The 14,435-nt window shown below is 43.4% G+C and overlaps 1 protein-coding gene across 1 annotated transcript in view; it reads left to right on the forward strand.

Moving 5' to 3' along the window:
- PCCB (propionyl-CoA carboxylase subunit beta) overlaps positions 1-8,589 on the forward strand; it is an 84,118-nt gene extending 75,529 nt beyond the window's left edge. Inside the window, exons 11-15 of the mRNA XM_077752337.1 lie at positions 4,441-4,548; positions 4,804-4,904; positions 5,338-5,436; positions 7,027-7,126; positions 8,274-8,589. Coding sequence (XP_077608463.1) covers positions 4,441-4,548; positions 4,804-4,904; positions 5,338-5,436; positions 7,027-7,126; positions 8,274-8,395 — 530 coding nt within the window. The 3' untranslated portion in view covers positions 8,396-8,589. The remainder of the gene's footprint in view (positions 1-4,440; positions 4,549-4,803; positions 4,905-5,337; positions 5,437-7,026; positions 7,127-8,273) is intronic.
- The last annotated feature ends 5,846 nt before the right edge of the window (positions 8,590-14,435 follow it).

Genomic DNA, 14,435 nt, shown 5'->3' on the forward strand with positions numbered 1-14,435 from the left:
TTTTGTTCATTTGAGTGGCTTTTTCCTGATTTCTCTGTGAGCCTTGTTATTTTTTTGTTGAAAACTGAACATTTGAATATTATAATGTAACTCTGGAAATCATATTCGCTCCCTTTTTTAGTTTTTTAAAATTTATTTAAACATTTTTTTGTTAGTGTTTCTTTATTTCTGAGAAAGAGAGAAAGAGAGAGAGGCAGCGTGAGCAAGGGAGGGTCAGAGAAAGAGGGAGATACAGAATCCAAAGCAGCCTCCAGGCTCTGAGCTAGCTGTCAGCGTAGAGCCCGACGCGGGCCTTGAACCCACCAACCATGAAATCATGACCTGAGCCGAAGTCAGATGCTTAGCCGACTGAACCACCCAGGCAACCCCCTTTTCTAGGTTTTGTTGTTGTTGATCATTGAATGCTGTAATAGCCTTTTGTCTAGTGATTTTTTCCAATTATTTTTGCAGACTATATTCCTTCCTGTATGTGGCCATTGAAGTTTCTTTGCCTTAGCTTGTGTCCGTCCAGCTAGTGTTTGACAGAGATATCCTTGAATAATACCGGCTACTAAAACAGGCAAACGAGAAAGTACCTCTTCTAGACTTTGAGAATTGGTTCTGTGCTAGGCTCCTCTTCAACACTTAGCCAGACTTCAACTGAACCTAGGGATCAGCCCACTGTTAAAGCTTAAGGTTCTTCTTAGGTTATTTGTTTTGTAAGTGTTCCCATTTTCATTCCTCTCAAGGTATTTTCTAATTCCTTTCCTCAGGTTCCCCGCCACCCCTCCGCCCCGTCTTTTCTGACCATGCATCTGGTCCACAGATATCATGCATATCTGTGTCTTTCTTAAATGCCCTTTATATACACAGGTATTCTTAAATGCCCTAATTTTCCAAAGAAGCTCTCTCCCTGCTTCTTTCCTCCAAGGCCTTAGGCAGTCTCAAGCATTTGCAGGTTGTTCTTTGTTTTTGAGCAGTGTCCCGCCACTTTTCTGGCCTGGTGAGTTCCACATTAGGTAAGTTAGAGATGAAAGTCAGTCTTTCAGACAGATTAGAAGAGACCTGTGTGATAATTTGTGACTGAGATCTTTGTTCCCTCTAGAACTAAGGGGAGAGTGGGGCAGGTGTAATTAAGAATGCCGCAAAGCTGTCCTACTATTTTTTAAGTTGTCTGTTTCTTGATTTGACTTTCTCTTGGTGGTTGGTAAACCTTCACTTGTTCTATTGGTAAACTTGCACTTGTTCTAGGGTTTCTGCTTCTTTTGTTAGTGTTTCTGTTGGAGGGTGGGAGCTTCGAGCTTGACTACTCCACCGTTTTTTTGTTGAGAAAAAGTGTTTAAAGTCAGGAATTCACACATACTGAAAATGCGTTTTATTCCTCCAGTAAGTTCTTAACTGTTGACACATCCCTTAATTTTCTCCTTTGAGCTGTGAGCTGTGTCAGTCACTGGCATGGACTTCAATTGATTTCTTGTGTCTTCTTCAAGATCTTTCTTAGTCCATGACTACCATGGGTCCTGATTGCCTGCAGCACAGGTTGACTTTCACAAGCCCACATTAACTGCTTGGCTTGTCCTGGAAAGTGTATCTATAAATATCAAGGATGTCTGTCCCACCAGCCCAACCTGGCTAGAGTCTGAACACTTGATTCCGTGGTGGTTCCTTGACTTCCCTTTTCTTCGTGGAGTTTATGGAGCAGCAAGATGTGGAAGTTCAGTAGATTACTGCTCTTTTAAAGAAGGCTTCTTGCATTTTATAGACTTATTCATTCCCTGTTACTAAAAGGCAGCTTCAGAGGGTCACATAGGGGGCTTCTCTTCTAGGTCTCATCTTTTCTTGCAGGAATTAGCCAGCACTCACTGGGCTGTCTCTGGGTGCCAGGAGCTTGGTCTAGTCCTGGGATGAGGCCTCAGATGCTGAGACTGGGCCTCTGGGCCTGGAGCCCGTCCCATGGTGGCTCAGGCTGCAGCGTTTCCATTCCTGTGTTCATTCCCCAGCGATTCCATCCTGTTCTGGTTGTCGGTGCCCAGCTTGCTTTTCAGTTTGATTTGAAGTGTAGCTTGTGAGTACTTTCTGCAGTTTCTTAATTTAGAATTATTTTTATTTTGGGATTTCTTACTCAGATTTTTACTTCCAGGTTATTAACATAGATTTTGAGGAGAGAGGAAGGAGGGGAGGTTTAAAACATTTTTATTGTATTGTAATTTACACACAATATAATGGACAGATTTCAAATGCTCATTTTGATAGGTTTTGACAATTTGACAGTTATACACAACCTTGTTATCACCGTCCAAAACAAGATACAGAACATTCCTGTCCTCTCAAAACATGCATTTAGCAAGGGAGAAGTTTTGCCCATTTTTTCTTTCTTGAGTTATTTCTTTTTTATTTCTAGCATTCTTTATATATTTTGGATGTGAGTCTTGTCAGATATGCATATTGAAAATATGTTTTTCCTGATTTGTGATTTATTCAATAAATTGTGTCTTTTGACTCACATTTTTTAAACATGTGATGAAATCTCATTTATCAATGTTTTTTATTTATCCTTAGAGCTTTTCGTGTCCTTTCCAAAGAATCTTTGCCATAACAAGGTTGTAAAGATAGTCCAATATTATTGTCTAGCTTTGTAGTTCTGGGTTTTATGTTAAGGCCTCTGATCTATTTTGAGTTAGTTTTTGTATATAGTTTATAGAGTGAAATAGTTTACTTACATGGTTTTTCCCCCCCATATAGATAATTAAGTGTTCCATCACCATTTGTTAAAAAGACTTCCTTTCCACCGTGAATTGGTTTGGTACCTGGTCTAAAATAAGTTGCGTGGGTCTATTTCTTCTTAATCTAACCGTTGTCATTTTGTCTGCCTTTATGCCTGTGTCACACTGTCTTGATTACTGTAGCTTTATACTTGTCAACTTGGGGCAGTTTCAGGATCCTGGGGACACTTGACAGTGTTGGAAACCATTTTGGTTGTCGCAGGTGTGGGCTGGGGGGAGTGAGTGCTACTGGCATCTAGTGGGTGGAGGCCAGAGATGATGCTAAACATTCTTTCCACACAAGACAGCCCCCCACAACCCAGAATTACCCAGCCCAAAATACAGATGGCGCTCAGGTGCAGAAACCCTGCTTTGTAAGTAAGTCTTGAAGTCAACTAGTGTTCGAATTAAAAAAAAAAAGTTTAAACTGTTCTTTCTCCTTTGTATTACCATATGACTTTTAGAATCTGCTTATCAGTTTCTATAAGAAAAGGCCTACGATTTTGGTAGTAATTGCTTGCAAATATAGGTCTTCTCTGTATGCTGGCATAGTAAACTTTAAACCTAAGATAATTAAATAGTATATATAATTAAAATTGAATGAAATTAGAAACTTAGTTTCTCCTTTGTTGTAGCTGTTTTTCAAGTGCTTAATAGCTCTCATGGCTGCCATGCCAAATAATACAGCCAGAGAACATTTCCATCATCATAGAAAATTCTTTTGGCCAGCACTAGTATAGATCACTTGGGAATTTATTCATTCTTATCAATGAGTGTATAAGCTTTTTTGTAGATACTCTTTCAGATTATGAAAGTTCCCTTGTATTCCTAGTTTACTGCTTGTTTTGAATTATGATTGAATATTGAATTTTTTGTCAAATGTTTTTTGTTGAGAAAGAAAAGACTGTATGGTTTTTCTCCTCTAGTAATGTTGTTGGTTTTTACATGTTAGATCAGCCTTGACTTCTTGGGATAAACCCCACTTTGTCAGAATGCATCACTGTTTTTATATATTGATGGATTTGATTTGGTAATATTTAGGGATTTTTGCATCTATTTTTCATGAGGGATTTTGGTCTGCATTCATTTCTTATGATGCCCTTATCTTGTTCTGGTCTCAGGGAGATGTTGGCCTCATTTGTATGTTGGGAACTATTCTAGGAGAGGAGATATGCTAGTAACTGAGCTCTTACTCTATGCACATTACAGATACTGTTTCCTTTAATCCTTACAACTATGGTAGGAGGTAGTAACATCCCAACTTCGCAGATGACGAACCTCAGGCTCAGTGAGGTAAAGTCATTTCCCAAGGGCACATGGCTGTAACTGGTGAACCTGATTCCAGGCTATTGGGAGTCCTAAGAGCAGCCCTTGAATGCTACCTCCCACTACTGGTTCCATGGAGGCAAGTCAGGCTTGCCCAGGTGGTTACATAAGCCTCAGTTTATGAGGCAGAGTCTAGCTGCCTGCAATAGGCTGTGCTCCCAGCAAGAGAGCCTGAGGGTCTACTCTTGGACCCTCTTTGGCCACTGCCCGGTGTCTTTGCTGGAGTGTAGGGTTTCCCTTTACATTCCCTGGTGAGGAGACTTCACTGCCTCCACAGAAATCAGCTCTGAATGCTTGCTGAGGCCACACTCCCATTGCAGCTAGAACTGGGAACTTCCCAGAAGCTCAGCATGGATCATCTCTCTCTTTCTAGGATGTTTGGATATTAATTCATCTGTGAAGGGGGCTCGTTTTGTCCGATTCTGTGATGCGTTCAATATTCCACTCATCACTTTTGTTGATGTCCCTGGCTTCCTGCCTGGTAAGTCATTGGTAGAAGTGCGGGTGAAGAGAAGTGGTTTTGCCCAGTGAGGCACCCACTTAATTTGGAGGTTTTCTTGTAAATTCTCTAAGGATATGTGACTTCTCTGTATTCTAGGTGTCTGGAATATGGGGCCGTGGGGGTTGAGTGGCTCTCTCCTGGCCCTTTGTGAAGCAGGAGAAGACCTCATGGTTGAGGGTGACAGGCATGCCTTGTGAGGACTTTTGTATCTTGTAACTCTTCCTCATGACATAGGCACAGCACAGGAATATGGGGGCATCATCCGGCATGGCGCCAAGCTTCTCTACGCATTTGCTGAAGCAACCGTGCCCAAAGTCACAGTCATCACCAGGAAGGTGAGGAGAGCTGGTATCAGAGGCTGTGAGCCCCTCACTCCTAGCAGCGTGGCCATGGTTGGAGGTCTAGCCAAGAGTTTTGGTGGGGCTGGGAAGAGGAGTACACCTTGCTGACTCTTAAAAAGGTCTTTTGAGCTCAGGCAGCATTGATAGCCCTGTGGACACACCCTGCAGATATGTTAGTGGTCACATCTGGGAAATGAGAGCATCAGCGGGAAAAAGCCATGGAAGACAGTGGCCATTAGCTGTGAAAGGCCTCTGATCTGTGCCCATGTGTTGTCTGCTCTGGCTTCCCACCCTCAGAGACACTGGACCTTCAGTAGCTCAGGAAGGCTCTTCCTTTGGTCCTCATTTCACTTGGCTTCCTAGGTTCTTCCAGGGATATGAACTGTTTGATTCAGGCTCTAACATTCAGCATTTTGGTCCATTCTAGGCCTATGGCGGTGCCTATGATGTCATGAGCTCCAAGCACCTTTGTGGTGACACCAACTATGCCTGGCCTACAGCGGAGATTGCAGTCATGGGAGCAAAGGTGATGACCTCTAGCTTTCCCTTTTCCTGGGTCCAGGTATTTTTCTTCTCCCAGCAGGAGATCATGGCCATAAAATGTTGGAGAGAGGCCAGGACCCCTTGGATGGGCCAGGATTCCAGGAGGTTGGGACCTAGACCTTGGCGAGTCTCCCACGTTGAGCCCTGAGCCTGTCCTGCACTGTCACTTCAGGCACATGCTCAGAGTGGGAGGGGCCCTGAGTGGGTTTTGAGATTGTTCGTAAAGCAGAAAGGGTTGAATCAGCTGTACTAGCCTTTGGAGGATTGGACATTCCTTGTGACCCTGTCCCCATCTACTCTCCCAGGGACGACCCTAGAGCCATGTCTTTCAGCCCATAGAAGCTGAACTGTATTCCTTTTTTTAAAATTTAATTTAATTTCTTAAAATATTTAATTTTTTTTGAGAGAGAGAGAGCACAAGCATGGGAGGCAGAGAGAGAGGAGACACATAATCTGAAGCAGGTTCCAGGCTCCCAGCTGTCAGCACAGAGCCCAGCACAGGGGCTCAAACCCACGGACCACAAGATCATGACCTGAGCTGAAGTTGGATGCCCAACCGAGTGAGCCTCCCAGGCGCCCCTGAACTGTAGTTCTGACCCTAGTGACTTGGGGCAAGTACAGTAGTCTCCCCTTATCTATAGGGGATGCATTCCAAGACCCCTAGCGGAGGCCTGAAACCAGGATAATACAAACCCTGTATACGCTGTTTGTTCATACAGATGCATACTTAGGGTAAAGTTTAATTTACAAGCTAGGCAGAGTAAGAGATTAACAACAATAACAAATAGAAAGATGACAACAACACACTGCAGTAAAGGTTGTGTGAATGCAGTCTCTCTCTCTCAAAATATCTGTACGGAACTCACCCTTCCTGTGATGTGAGATGACAAAATGCCTCGTGGTGAGATGAAGTGAGGGGAGTGACATTGGTGTTGTAACACCAGAAGGAGGTTCATGCATCTGCTTCTGGACCATGGTTGGTCCCCCGTAACTGAAACTGCAGATAAGAGGGGGAGTCCTGTGCTACCTGTTGGCTTAGTCTGTTGCCCACTCCTTTCCTGCTTTGAAACAGCTGTTGCCTCTTCCCATAGCTGACTTTTAGGGGCTCTGAGGTGAAGGCTCATCTTCTAGTCCTCCGTATTCTACCTTTGCAGTTCAGTCTGTGTGCCTGTGGCCACTGAGGTGTGTACTCAGGATAAGGAAGAAGGAAAACAGTGTTCTACTTCCCCTGATGCAGGGACCATGGACCTAACTGTGGAAAATGGGCAAAACATCTTGGCTTCAAAGAACGATAGATGCAGTTGGATGCAATAGGATGGAATTTGAGGAGACAAGCAGCTGGCTTTGCATGGGCTGCCTGTCGTCGGGCCACACTGAACGTGGGATCACAGCCCCAGGGATCGTGCTGGTTGACGCCAGCAGCGCTCACCTCCGTGCCCCGGCACTCGGAGCCGGCTCTTCTCTCCAGCGTGCTTTGACCTTGAAGTTCACAGCCACACACCGTGATCCTGAGTTGAGGGAGGTTGCCCGGGTTGGGACTGCCAGCTAAGTTCATTAACTTCTCCCATGACAGGGTGCCGTGGAGATCATCTTCAAAGGGCACGAGAATGTGGAAGCTGCCCAGGCAGAGTATAGCGACAAGTTTGCCAACCCCTTTCCTGCCGCAGTGAGAGGTAGGGACCGTGGTGGGGAGGGCGGTGCTGGGCACTTGTTGGGTCATGTGCTCATCCTTTTGCTCCAGAAAGTCTCCCATCACTGCCCTTTGCCCTCACAGTTGAATCTGGAGACTAGTGAGGGTTGGGGTTGTCCCCGGGCTGTCGTCACCTCCGGACACGGTATACGCTGCTTTGGTCACCAAGGACTAAAACAGTATTGCCGAAATGGCTAGTGGTGTTCCAGTTACCTAGTGTTGTCTAAAAGTCCACTCCTAAACAGAGTGGCTGGAACAACCACTTTTTTTTTTTTTTTTTTTGGTGCTCAGCAGTTTGGTCTGGTCTCAGTTAGCTGGTTCTTCTGCTGGTCTTGCCTGGAATCAGTCATGCACAGATAGTCATTTGGTAACTCAGGGCCGAATAGTCCAAGATGGCTTCATTTACATGGTTGGTATTGGCAGTTGACATTTTCTGCACATGGTTTATTTTTATTTTTTTTGAGAGAAACAGAGAATCCCAGAAGGGGCACAGAGAGAGAGAAGTGGGGCTCACTCGAAGTGGGGCTCGTGCTCACCCGAAGTGGGACTCAAACTCACAAACTGTGAGTTCATGACCTGAGCCGAAGTCAGATGCTTAACTGACTGAGCCACCCAGGCGCCCCATGGTTTCTCACTCGTAAGCTGGCTACTCCATGCTTGCTGATGTCCTGAGCACCTTGAGACCTAGATTTGGAAATCACAGTGTCACTTGTGCCACATTGTGTTGGCCAAAGCAAATCACATAGACAAGTGAAATTGAATCCAGTTCTTGATAGGAGTGATGAAATCACATTGCAGAGGGACTTGTGTTACAGGGGTAGGAGGAGGTGTACTGATTTTTGAAAATAAAATTGTATTTTCTTAATTTTATTTCCTATCGACTTCATCTCGGCAGGGAGGGGGGTCGGATTTCACTTTCTTGTTAAGTATTCCTAGGCCAGAAGCTGGGGCCCTGCCAGAGGAACGGGGATGCTCCTGGGGTGCAGGGGAGGGTTCACAGGACCTGTGCCCTCTCCTATCAAGTTGGGTCCTGCTCACACCCCAGATATGTTGCCCAGGCTGAGCACATATGGGGGGGTGGCCTTATCTGGGGATGCAGATGATCTGCTTCCTTTTCTGTGCTTCCCCAGGATTCGTGGATGACATCATCCAGCCTTCCTTCACGCGAGCCCGAATCTGCTCTGACCTGGATGTCTTAGCCAGCAAGAAGGTACAGCGCCCTTGGAGGAAACATGCAAATATTCCATTGTAAACGAATCAAAGGAAAATAAACCAAGAGCCAATTACCACCTGGCCATTTGCACCTGTCCCTGCCTTTTGCAATCATGAAACCTGGAAATCTAAATACCAGTAATAACATGAAATGGCTGTTTATTTAAATTCTAGGACGATTTCTTTTGTGCCTTACTGTAAAATTGTTTTATTAAAAATTTGTTTTAACTGGTATTTTTTGAGCACAAATTTCATTTTTTATGGTATAAATCTGAAAAATCAAGAAAATAGTATATTGTCACTTAGAGCTGACACCCTTATTTGACACCTCTGGGTATTTTCCTTTTTTCCCCAGACTTTTTTTCTCTATAAGTGAGGTAATAAGCCTTTAGGGCAAACTACTTATTACCTACTTAGCCTTTATTTTCCTTTTTGTTTTTTTTTTATGCTTATTTGAGAGAGAGAATACAGGTGGGGGGAGGGGCAGAGAGAGAATCCCAAGCAGGCTCCTTGCTGTCAGTGCAGAGCCTGATGTGGGGCTCAGTTCCAGGAACCGTGAGATCATGACCTGAGCTGAAATCAAGAGTCAGACACTTAACCGACTGATCCACTGAGGTGCCCCTATTTCCTTATTTTTAAATAATATTTATTTATCCATTTTTTAATGTTTGTTTATTTTTGATAGACAGCATGAAAAAGGGAAGGGCAGAGAGAGAGGGAGACACAGAATCCAAAGCAGGCTCGAGGCTCTGAGCTGTCAGCACAGAGCCCAATGTGGGGCTTGAACTCTGGACTGTGAGATCATGACCTGAGCTGAAGTTGGACACTTAATCAAATGAGCCACCCGGGAGCCCCATAAATAATGTTTAATAATATGCCCTTAATTCCTCTACAAATCATTGAGGATGTTTGCAGTTGTGTTTTGCAGAATAGATGCTCAGTAATATAGGGTGTAGTACCCTGTATTAAATGCTTCTCAGAAATATGTTCTCACATTTTAAAAAACTTACTTTGGAAATTTTCAGACCTTTAGAAATACTGCAGGAGTGGTATTTGTATATCTATCACCTAGATTATCTACTGAATTTTCTACATTTACTACATGTATGATAGAATATACTATTAATGTGTGGTATATAGAATATAGTATATAGAATACTATGTCTTCTCTTCCATAAACACATAATAATTATTTTTATTGACTCATATCAGTAAGTTGTAGAATCATGACCCTTTGTCCCCTACCCTGACAAATGTATTTATTTCCTAGGAAAGAAGGCTCATTGTCTTGTCTTACGGTCTTTCATTACATTGATAATTTGGAAGAACGATTGCCCATTATTTTGTAGAATGTCCCTCAATTTGTTTTTTTCTAATTGTTTCCAGATGTTCAGATCAGGTAAGAGTAATTAATACACAAGAATGTTCTTTCTGTGTATCACATAAGAAGGACATGATGCTAGTTTTTTCCATTATTGATGAAATTGATTCATCCCTTGGTTAAGGTGGTGGCTGCAAAGGTTACCATTTTTTCTTTGTAGTTGATAACTGATATGGGGCATTCTTTAAGCCTGTCAACAAACTTTCATTCAGTACTTTTAGTGCCTATTGATGATTCTTGCCTCAATCAGTTATTCTGTGTTGATTCTAAAATGTTGCATTTGTTAGTTTGTTACTGTGCTGGAAGAGGTTTCTTTGCTGTTTTTAAGTATTTTTTAGGCTCATGGACTCATTAGACTTTTTTTTTTTTAAAAACATTTTTTTCCTGCAGTAATTTTTTTTCTTACCATGCTATCACCCTGTCAGATTTTCAAACACTAAGTACTTTTGCAAGTGTCCCTAATGGTTTTTCTCAGTGGCCTACCCTTAAAGCTAGAAGTCTTGTTCTCAGTTAATATACTAATTCTAGGTCCAGATTTTGTTGCATTCTTCTGCTCTGACGCTTGCAGTGCATAGGACCCTGCACTCCATTCATTAGCCCACAGCCTGGTCACCTCCCCCTTGGGACACCTTTTTGCTAAATAGCTCNACTTGCAGTGCATAGGACCCTGCACTCCATTAGCCCACAGCCTGGTCACCTCCCCCTTGGGACACCTTTTTGCTAAATAGCTCCAATTTGCTCATGCTCAAGGACCTTAGTTCATCTCGACCTATGAGTTTGAACTGATTTTGCTTATTGCTTTTTTTTTTTTTTTTAAAGCATCTGATCAGGCATTTTTTTTCTCTGTATACATATTTTTGTCTTCCTAAGTCGATGGTGAGTTCCAAGGGGGGCAGAGACTGACCAGAAGTTCTTTATATTCCTCTTTGGCACCAGCAGAAAGGTTATAAACCATGGGAAAGGAGTGATGGCTGATTCTTGGCCTTTTAGAGACCTCCTAAGAAGCCATGCAGGTTGGTTAGCCTGTGGCTCAATTGCTTAAAGTTGATTGGCCAATCCAATTTCTGGGGTCAGCTAACCTATGGTTTTGGACTGTTTGGAGGATGGCTGTGCTGTCGTCTATATGAAAATAATACCTACAAGCTTGTGTTCTTTTGGTTTTGTTTTTCCTTTTTAAGGAAGAGGTCCAAGATGTGTTTTACTAGGTTGTGAAATCTGGATGCTGCAAAGGGCTTGTTCCTGGGCCTAAGAGGTAGAGGAACCAGCTTAATGAAGCACTTGGGCAAGAGGCTTCTGGAAAGCCTTGGAACAGAGATGGTGGGATAAGTCCCATCCACTAAACTAAGCTGGTGGCCAAGGAAAGAAAAAGCTGCAAGACCTTGCAAGTAGACCAGCCTCTGTGGATGACAGAATGCTTTGAATGGTGGCAGAATATTCTGTCACTGCTGGTTAGGGATGCCTTTCCCAGGGGGTGTTCTCTCTTTAAGGGGAAAAAGACAACTGGTTACTCTATAACCAGAGGACTTGGGTTTACTGAGCAGAGCAGTGGCAAGTGTCTCTTTAGACTGACAGCAGGTAATACGGTGAGAATGGAGATGGACTTTAAGAGGCACTGAGTGTCCTGTTGCACCTGCCCCTGCTCCTCTTGCCTTAAGTAATAAACCAGCTCATCCTGAGCCACACAGCGAGGGTGGTGAAGCTGCCATTTGAACCCAGGCAGATTTGTCTGAACTCCATATGTCTCTATAACCATTCAGAACACTGTGTTTCAACTGGTAAAGTAGTTGGGATGAACCCCTGAGAGTGGAGTGAGAAAGGTGGTGGTTAGCTCCACTGGGGTTGTCTCAACCCAAAGAGCTATTGAATTTAGAAAGCTTTCCTACCTCATGCATGATGGCCTGTCAGGCCTCATTTTGGTTTGCTAGAATAATGGGGAGTAAACTCACAATGTAGAGTCTTCCAGTTACCTGTGTTTGTGGAAAGTTCTTCTAGCCTCTCTTCTGACCATGTCTTGGTCTCCTCAGTGAGTCCTCTGCCTCTGGGTTCACTGGGTTCACTGATGCTTTTGGCTGCTGCTGGGTGTTTTAGATAATGGTCTACCCAGAGAAGACTGTGAAGGACACTCCTCCACCTATTAACACTTTATTTTAGAGCGAGCAAGTGCAGGGAGATAGTGGGAGAGAATTTTAAGCAGGCTCCGTGCCTAGTGTGGAGACCAAAGCGGCCTGGATCCCACAACACTGGGATCACTACCTAAACCGAAATCAAGAGTCGGATGTTCAACCGAGTCACCCAGGAGTCCCGAGTTAACACTTTTGATGTAGTTATTGAAGCAACCTAGACTTAACCTGTTTGACAGATATGCATATTTTATGTCTCGTTCTAAAGGATTTAGACAGCTGTGGCTAGAAACTACCCTCTGTGGGTGTGGGATTTCTGCCATTCCAAACAGGACCTATGGCCACTTAACGGGCAGAGCCTCAGTCTGGGGCTTCTGTGGAGTCTAGCCAGAACGTTTGCGTAGATGTGGCAGTCCTAGGGAGGTTCTGACCATGTCCGTACTCTCCTGGATGGTGAGTAAAATACCTCCTTTATGTGTCCTTGGGAGCAGAAAGCCATCCTTCAAAAGTGGTGTGTAATAAAGACCCCAGTAGAGCAAGGCACTTAGGAAGGCAGGGATGGAACCTTACTGGAGTTTGGTCTGCTTGAAAAGCCTAAGGTAGAGGCACTAAGCCTTTATTTTCCATGAAGACACTGTTCCTTGTTTGATGGACTCTTTTCTGGAAGCAGGGCCAGATAGAGTCACAGTCAAGTCACATCTGGGAGGTTTCCAAGTTTGTCCCAAGGTAGAGCTCCACTGGGTAGAGCCCTGGTCTAGTCTCATAAGCTTGTAAAGATGAGAGCTGCCAGAGACCCATCTTTATTGTCTTCCTCCCTGGATACCTGGAGAGCTCACCTGCTGATTTAGCCCTTGCATCCCTGCCTTTTCTGCAGACGCTTTAGGCCATGTAATGAACACAGCCCAAAGAACTTGGCCAGGCCCATAAAGTGTAGGGCATGAGTTTATTATTATTTTTTAGTTTGAGAGATCAAGAGAGTGCAAGTGGGGTAGGGGCAGAGAGAGGGAGAGGATCCCAAGTAGACTCCATTCTATTAGTGCAGAGCCTAACACGGGCTCAATCTCACAAATGGGGGGATCAGGACCTGACCCACAATTGAGAGTCCGATGCTTAACGGACTGAGCCACCCAGGTGCCCCAGGGCATGACTTTCTAAGAGTGATGTCTGGCACCAGTATCGAGAAACTCTCACTTACATGGCCCCAAGTGATCTTTAAAAGGCCACTGTTAGGGGCAACCACGCATAAGCCTCCATGCCGGGTGTGTGGCAGGGGAAGGATCCAGGCTACAAACTCTGAATGCCTCCTTCAGAACTCAGCCTGCAAGAGACCTCCTCTTGAATCACAGACAACTTGGCCTACCCACCTTCTCCAGGGAAATCCAATGAATGAAAGAAAGTGAACTAGTTCTAATTTCTTCCTTAAAGGAATAAAACTCAGTGATACAGTTACCAAATTATCAAGAGTGAGCAAACTCTCGAGCACTGGGCCAGAAAATCATCTCTTTGAGGCTTTACCTAGTAAGAAAAATAGGATGACAAGCCTGATTTTGAATAGTTTATTAAAGGAAAGGTGAAGCATCAGTTTCAAATTGTACAAAAGGAAAAAAACCTCATATTGCAAATGTACAATTTACAGAATTACTAGCAAAACCAATCAAGGAGACACTGAAAATACAAAAATTCGATTGACTTCAAACTGAACTGCAAACCCATTTGAGTAGATATTAAGCCTTTTTTTTTTTTTTTTTTTTTTTTTTTTTTTTTTTTTTTNATTCTAAGTCAGCATCTGATTTCCACATGAAACTGTCAAGCAAAGGATCAATCTGTGCATGTGCCAGGGCACCTCCCAGCTTCCTCCCTGGCCAGAACCACAGGCAGGGTTGATGCTGGTGGACAGTTGAGTTGAGTTATTCCTGCCCCTGCATGTCCAGTGAGGCCCACATTTCTGGAAGAAATCGAGACCCCAGCCCCTCAACCTGGAGCCCAGGAATTACTAAATTAGCAGATATATTTTTGGTGACCAGGTTTTTTCAGAACTGTACAAAGACTGAGAAAAATCTGTTTTGTGTTTACTAAAAGAATGAATAGAATAATCCATTTGCTTTCCCAACAAAAGATAATCAATTATTGGGTGCACAGATTAGTAAAAAAATGCTTTTCATTTTTGGTAAGAAGGGAAAGCCTCATGATTCCATTGCAGCTACTTTAAAAACCAGCCCAGAAACAGCTGTGGATGGATTCGTTTGGAATTGAGGCTTACTTTTAAAAATCAGAAAGGAAAAAAGTGGGCTTTTTAAAACAATAGCAGCAAGTCATAAAAGTCTAAGCAGAATGTAATTCTAAACCATTGAAGGCTGTCCTGAAGATCCATAATTTCTTTCCCCAAAATAATTAATATGCACATTTAACACTGAAATGTAGCTGTATTTCAAGGTAAGCTTAGGAACTTCACCCTCTAAAGCACAGACTTCTATGCAGCACATACTTCTATAATTGGTAAACTTAATTCACAAAATTAGCGCATAAGGTATTAAGTGCATGGGAAGTAGACACAGTTATGTTACACTTAAAAATTACTT

This window comes from Crocuta crocuta, unplaced genomic scaffold, assembly GCF_008692635.1.
Source record: "Crocuta crocuta isolate KB4526 unplaced genomic scaffold, BGI_CrCroc_1.0 scaffold580, whole genome shotgun sequence".
Classification (NCBI taxonomy): Eukaryota; Metazoa; Chordata; class Mammalia; order Carnivora; family Hyaenidae; genus Crocuta; species Crocuta crocuta.